The sequence below is a fragment of the Benincasa hispida genome, chromosome 3 (assembly GCF_027475165.1).
Source record: "Benincasa hispida cultivar pf3 chromosome 3, pf3_genome.v1.1, whole genome shotgun sequence".
Classification (NCBI taxonomy): domain Eukaryota; kingdom Viridiplantae; phylum Streptophyta; class Magnoliopsida; order Cucurbitales; family Cucurbitaceae; genus Benincasa; species Benincasa hispida.
This window is the reverse complement of record NC_143480.1, coordinates 24,087,949-24,095,383: the sequence shown is the minus strand read 5'-3', so window position 1 is coordinate 24,095,383 and position 7,435 is coordinate 24,087,949. Positions and strand designations below refer to the sequence as shown.

Here is a 7,435-nt window from a genome sequence, read left to right as displayed (position 1 = left end):
TTTGCTATAATAGACATTACCATTTAATACCAACACAATTCTATGTACTACGAAAACTTCAAGGATGCATGGATTCAGAAGACAGCCATTGAGTTAAAGTTACTTGTAACTGTATTCATGAGAATAACATGGACAATCTCTGCGCACATTTGTTTTGTACTAAAAAAAAACTCCAGTAGAAACAACAATCTAAAGTTTAGAAGATAAATTACTGTACACTATCAACATCTCGGCAGGATGCATCAGATATATGCTTGCTGAAGTTCAGAGTCCAATCGATTGAGTGAGAAGGACGAGTAATAGGTAGAAAACATACTAAGAAAGCAAAGAGCCAAAACGATATGAATATCAGTTGTATTTATCTCATTAAATAAAAATAATTAATATATCGTAACGTAAGAACTTGAGAACACTAAAATCTCCTGTGGTTGACAATTTTGTGCCAATAATATTCCCCCAGCCCACCATCAAAAGAAGAAAAAGACAAAAAGCGTACATCAATTGCGGATTCTCCACCTCCCTAGCTTCTCTTATGTTTGTTTACAACATAAGAATGACAAGATAAGGAGACAAAAAAGAGGGTAAGAAAATAATTTCATATCTTGTGACTTGATATCAATGGTATGAATTGAGATGGAAAACTTGGCAGCCGGGCTTGTAAGACTGCTTGGTTGCTGCTTGCTTAAATTTCTTGGCAGCGGCTTCGTCCTCTTCTAAGCTTGTTTGGACAAAAAATCGAATCCACCAAGACGAGCTCCGCATTTTGGCCTTCAAATATGAAGTAATGTATCCATTACTCTCTCAAAAAATCGATATATCCATTACATTAATGAAATCACACAACCATATTATTTCTTATCAAAAGAAAAAACAACCATATTATGAACGTCTAGTATACCATGTAAAACATATGCTCTAACTATTTTCGGTCTTAATTCATCCAATTTGAGATTGAATCAAGATATTTACTCGCTGTTGTATGGTGGGGCTTTTGGTCTCCCAATGTTCACTTCATGAAGGTATCTTAAGCTTAAAGCATTAGACATAAACCTCTTTAATGTATTTTTTTTTTTTTAACAAGAAACAACCCACTTCATTAAGATAATGAAAGATGTTACAAGAGAATGAAAGGAAACAAACACTAGAAAACAAAACAGAGGATCAATAAATGCACCAGGACATCTCAACTAGGTTGACACCTCCGTAACACTCTCATCATATCCTAAAAAGTAGAGCGGAAATTCTAAAACTGAGTACTAATCTGACTAGTCCATGTCTGATATAAAGGCTTACACCAAAATGAAAATCTGAAAATTAAGCTGTGGCCAAAATCTAATTTTTTTAACCTCTTTAATGTATATGATTCCTTAAATTTTTACTTTTACCCCTTTAAATTTCTTCTTCAATCATTCATTTTAGATAAAGCAGCCACTTCCATTGAGGAAAAATATTATATATATATATATATAAGGGCATGCAGAAAAAAATGCCCCCAAAATGGAACCCCGCTAAAGAAAAGGGTCAGCAAAATAGTGCCTATAGAATAGTTAAAAAAAAAATTGAAGTTGAAACCAAAGGGAAACACAAAACCTAATAAGAGCCCAAACATCATTAGAATCCTTATCCAACCCTCTAAACATTCGGTTGTTCCTTCACATACCCACCTAGAGCTTCCAGCTCTATACAAATGTCTAAAGTCTGAAACTCAGATACTTCTACTCATATTTTTCCTCCAAAAACTATAGTCTATTCGTAACAACTATTATTTATAAAAGAATTAACCCAAACAATTTTGTTGGAAACGTCTACCTTTAGTTTGTGATAATAAGCTGAGTTAGCAATGTTTTAAAAATATGATAAGTATAAAGCATATTATTTCTTTTCATGAAACCTAACTTTCATTAACAACAATGAAAAGGCAAAAGCATGGGCTATACCAAACCAGAAATCCAAAATAAAAGGGAGCCTACAAAAGTGAAACGGAAAAGGAAATGAGCCTCAAGCTAAATGATAAGGACAACGGAATCTCCACCTATTTCTACAATAGAATGATTATACACTTTGGGCATAAACTCTCATGACTTTGCTTTTGGAACCACCCCAAAAGGCATCATACCAGTTGAGATAATTATCCTCACTTACGTACCATAGATCTTTCTTCCCTAACCAATGTATGATTTTGTTTGCACTCCTAACACTAAACAAGCTTAATTTGAAGAGAGATTTCAGAAATGCTTGTCTTTGGATTCCCAAATGGGGGCACAGAAATGAATCAAGGGCAAGCAAAAGGTATTGTCACAAGCTTATCTAAAAGAAGATTATCGAACAATCCTTAAAAAATGATTTTCTATAGGTCATATCTCTAGCTCTCCAGCTTACCAACAATATACAAGAAATTAAATCTTCAAATTTATATTTATTTATTTATTACTATTTTTTTTATAAGAAACAATTTCATTGATGGTATGAACAATCTTCAATCTTCAAATTGTTCACTACCCTTTCTTCATAACTCTCTTTATTATGTTAGTCAGCTGAATTCTCATTGTAATTAAAGTTATTCTTGAAAATTTAAATAAACAACAGATATCCCAAATTATGAAATATCAAAAAACACTGTAAACTGTAAAATAGACTCGATGATAAATTACAAAAAGGTTTGTGATTGCATTGTATATATAGTTTTCAAAAACATAGAGATACAAAGTCTACCTACAATCAACAGAGAAGCAAATTTTCAAAATTTAAACATTGCAATTTATTTAATCTTAGATAGGCTATGATTTGAGGAAGGGTCAATGTACAACTTTCCTAATGCTGGATTCGTGCAAAAATTGTGCAGAGAGAAAAAAATCAATACCTAAATGTTTTATAAAAACGACTTTCATTGAGACAAAATGAAAGAACAACTTTGTACAGCTTCTTAATTGTAATATGACTTAAACCACAACTATGGAAGCCATATGATTACGTTTTAAAAGCTTGCTTATTCATTATAGTTCCACTAGCAATCACATCTGTGAATTCACATATCATCCATATTGTTTATAATTTTTTGTGAGAAACACAAAATCATTATGCATGAGCATATCCAATAAAGATGGCTCACACAAGATTCAAATAACATGCAATAAGTAGTAGCTTACCGGCCGTCCAAACTTTGATAACTCATTTACTTTTGCTTTCTGCTGGCCAGGGGAACCTAGACAAAAGAGAGACAGTAAAAGGTCAAGTTCCCTATCAAATGGAGTAATATTAATATTGGATAAGAAATAATGAAGACCAGCATCAAAATGTTGTTAGCAAGAGAAATAGAATAAACAAGATATGCAATAGAGAAGACTCTGAATTTTATTAGTTGTTTCTCAGTATCCATAACGTAGTGACAAGATTTATAGTCCAAATGATTGTGTATGATTGTTATAGTGACAATCAGCTGAGAGGAACTTTCCAATTGGTTCCTTGTGGGTCAAGAAAAGAAGTGAAACATTTGAACATTAGTCGCAGCTTTTATCTCAAAACAAAGTAATCTTAATCCTCAATGATCGCTCAACTGGAAAATGCTAGTTAACTTAAGTTTTCCATCCTAGATTCAAATCCTCTGTACCTAACTTGTACAGTTAGTAGGAACAGAGCATCCAACATTCAATGAGGATATTCACCACATGATTGTGGAGTTTCCAGAGTGACAGCAGATACACTTCAAAAAAAAGTTGAAAATGAAGAGTGTAAAACAGAAAGTGCTTGGTAGTGAAATTATGATGCAATAGAAAGATATCTTTATGATGTTGCATAGAGCTTTCAAACAGTTACCAGTAAATATAACAAGACCATCAGAAGAAACCCTTGCGAATTCTGGAAGAGTTTTGTTCAGGTATTTGGGGGATAGATAATCCAATGCATCTGACACGATAACGTGAGAAAATGACTTTGCCCTATAGGGTAGAGGGAATTTGATATCTGCCACACGTACAATGCCTTTGTTCACAAGTGATTTGCAGTTTCCATCAGCATCTTCTATGTCATATGGTTCTATGCCCCATGCTTCTGTTTCACCTTCTTTCAACAGCTTAGATACCACAGAGCAGGTATCGGGACCAACATGCAAAACTTTACGCATGCTATCACCATATGCTTTCTTTAAGATGGGTATTGCTCTTTGCAACTCCAATGTGCATGAAAAATCACCTACAGGTTCAATTTCGATCTATCTGTTTAAATACCTCCTCAGCCAACAAAACTATAATTTTGAAAAGTAAATGCTCGTAGAAGCAATCAAGTTATAGAAACATCACTAGGATTAACCATTAAAATACTTACATAGTAACTTGATCAAGATTATCAAACCACCATATGAAATTTTTATATATCACAGCCTTTGCAAGTTAGTTAAAAATAACCCATCAAACAAGACACGAGAAATATGAATGTGATATCATCATTCCGAATGAATCAAGACATGGAGGAAAACGAACAGTATAAAATTGCAAACTTATCTAGGAAACTTCCATATGGAATTGAAAATAGACCAAACTATACAATACAATAATAAAACCGGTGCAAGAACATAAGAAATATCTATCAAAGATGCTTCCCACTCTAATCAACTTCCTCCACCTTTTATCATTTTGCCGCAGTTTGAATTTTTAATTGTATACTTATAACATAGCTGAATTTTTAATTGTATACTTATAACATAGCTATCCTTAATGCTTAGTCTGCACTATTTCAGCCAATGCATTACTTCATTAAAATAAATTAAACTAGTGCCACAATAACCAGAAAATAATAAAAACATGCAATTAAATTTAGTACGTGGAATCCATAACCCCTGGGAGTTGTTGGGAGAGAAGATAGTAGACGTTGGGAATTTCTTGATCCCAGGGGACCTATCGACCGCTTTATGGAAGATGAATGTCTAGAAAGAGTAAATGTCTTAACATGGATTCTTCTTTTGGGAGGCTCAGATATGGCAGATAAAGTACAAGAAAGTGATACAGTTACTGTTAAGTTCAAATTGTTGCGTGCTCTGTTTTGCAAGTAATGGAGGATGAAGCTGTCTTTTCTTTCATTGTTCATATAGTTTGAAGTGTTGGGGGCAATATTTCACCTCTTTGGATGTTCTGGGATCTTGGATCTTACCCAAAGGCCAAAGGAAAATATCTATCAATTGCTAGGTAAGCATAGATTCAAAAACAACATTAAAATTTTGTATGTCAATGGAATCAAAGCTGTCATTAGAGGATAGTGATCTGAAAGAAGTCAAAGAATTTTCAAAGGCATAAGCATAAAAAAAGGTGATAAAGAGGGAGATAAGCAAGCTCCCTAAACGTCAAGGAGACTACAAAAGGAAATCTTACTTTACCTTCAATTTTGCTGACTATCTTGCTGCCTCCAAATAAACCTGCATTAATAAATAATAGTTCAATGAATGAGACAACAAACCCCCACTTTTTATTTCTTTGACCATAATCAAAGTATACCAGCCCAAACTATAATGTAATGAAAACTCTATAAAATGTAAAATCGAATGGGAACCTGGTCCACTAAAAGCATAGACAAGTAGAAGAACTGCCCCCTGTGAAAACCCAGAAAACAAAAAGGTCAAAATTCAATTACCAACTATATGGATTATATTTTACTGAGTGGTAAAAGTACTGTGCAATCACAGATTATCATCCACCCACCGCACTAGTCTAAAGAAAACGATAAGAAATAAAAAAACAAATATGGAAAGAAAATTGATTCTCAATCATGGCAATTACCACAAGGACCAGGCATATGGATAACAAGGGAGATGATTTTGATTTTGCATTCAGGGCCCCAGCAAATGGAAAGCTTCCATTGCGACGCGTGGAAGTAGGTTGCCTCCGTTGCATGATTAATAGTTCAAAAGAATATGAATCTGCATTTGATAAAAACATAAACAAGTGATAGTTAGATTGCATATCCATTAAATAGACAATATGATCCCATGGAACCAAAACTTTGTTAAAAAAATATGCACATCAGTCCCTAAAATCATTGGCCTGAATGTAGCAACTTGTTATAGAAAGTCACCGACACTTGGATGAAACCCTTGAGGGAAATTTCAGATCCTATACACCTGTGGTCACTCATTTCCATGCCTCCCCCACTTCCAACATCCCAACCCAACAAAATCGAGTAAATCAGCAAACAACACGAGCTGCAAAGCTCAATCTATTTTCTAAATCATCATTTATGGTCTCCATAAGCAGAACACTTATTTATAGCCTATAATTTCAGAGATTTAGAACCCAGAAAACAAAATCCGAGAAAGTTAACGAAAAGAAGCAAATTTAGCCCACGATTGAAGAGGGGAGAAAAAAAAAAACACCAACCGGACAAAACAATATAATGTCATACTGGTAACTGAAGAAAGCACATAGATCGCCGTAATGTAGCATTGTGGGTCGATATCTTTCACATTAGAATAAAGAAACAAACAAACAAACAAAAAAAGCAGTATAAACCTTCCTTCCGAGTTGTGAATAAACTACAGAAATTGAGCTAAAAGAATAGATAAAGGAAACAAACACAAAGGTAAGAGAAACATATTGGGATCTAGGAAAATCACCTCAGATCAGATCAGATCAGAGAAGAAGGAAAGCAGCAGCAGCATTTAGTGTGTGAAAGTCCAGATCTTGGATCTGAAGATTAAATTTTCCTTTTTGGGGTTTTATTAGTCGTTGTGCGTAGTTACATCCAACAAGAGGGGAGAGAGAAGGAGAAAGAGGAAATGCAAGTGGGAAATAGAGAGGAAGGGGTCGTAATTTTAGCGGTTGATGTAATGAGATTATTGAGTAGTGAGAGAAGAGGGCAATGGCGGGACCCTTCAACCCGCGCACTGTCACGCGCCTTTGCAATAATTGAATGGACGGCATTTCTGTCGGCCGTACTCGGCCCATCATCCAAACCCACAGGGCCAAGCCTTCAGCTCATATTTCCGGCCCGTAGGCCTTGCCAACAACCTAAACTTAGGCCCACAAATTCTAATTCTCAACATACATTGGCCTAAGAAGTAATAGTCGAGCTACTAGTAGTAATAGTCCCTTTTTTTTTTTTTTAATAGTCGGCACAAACAAGAGAATATGCACATTGGTACAATATTTGTTCCAACACACCTTTTTTAAGTTATTAAATTTGAGTTTGGACTTAGTTGAATAAGTTAAGATTATGCAATTCATGTGCAAGGTGACTCTTCCAACTTAAAATGAGTGTTTCGATAATTTTTTTTATTATACTGACACATTTACACATGTCAACTATTATATGAATTTTTTGTATGTTAACGTAATGATCCTCCAAATTTAACTCGTTGTCAAGTATTATTATATCAATTTAGAATCATACTAGAATAAACCCTCCTAACCACACTACTCTCCCTTCACAACACCTCAATATGCATCCACAA

The 7,435-nt window shown here is 34.4% G+C and overlaps 1 protein-coding gene across 1 annotated transcript; it reads right to left on the bottom strand.

Moving 5' to 3' along the window:
• Positions 1-342: 342 nt before the first annotated feature.
• LOC120073186 (putative pectin methylesterase CGR2) lies at positions 343-6,859 on the bottom strand. The gene is made up of 7 exons (XM_039025859.2): positions 6,599-6,859; positions 5,766-5,905; positions 5,539-5,578; positions 5,366-5,404; positions 3,814-4,188; positions 3,147-3,202; positions 343-768 (listed from the first exon to the last, which is right to left on the bottom strand). Exons 2-7 carry the CDS (start codon positions 5,877-5,879, stop codon positions 616-618), a joined length of 777 nt encoding a protein of 258 aa, XP_038881787.1. The 5' UTR covers positions 5,880-5,905; positions 6,599-6,859; the 3' UTR covers positions 343-615.
• Positions 6,860-7,435: the final 576 nt, after the last annotated feature.

Bases quoted from the DNA above. Each gene is read 5' to 3' on its own strand.
- LOC120073186 (XM_039025859.2), bottom strand. From the start codon at position 5,879: ATGCAACGGAGGCAACCTACTTCCACGCGTCGCAATGGAAGCTTTCCA. The intron at 5,579-5,765 runs GTAATTGCCATG...GGGTTTTCACAG, and splicing joins CCATATGCCTGGTCCTTGTG to GGGGCAGTTCTTCTACTTGT. The intron at 3,203-3,813 runs GTAACTGTTTGA...TCTTTTGTCTAG, and splicing joins TGGTCTTGTTATATTTACTG to GTTCCCCTGGCCAGCAGAAA.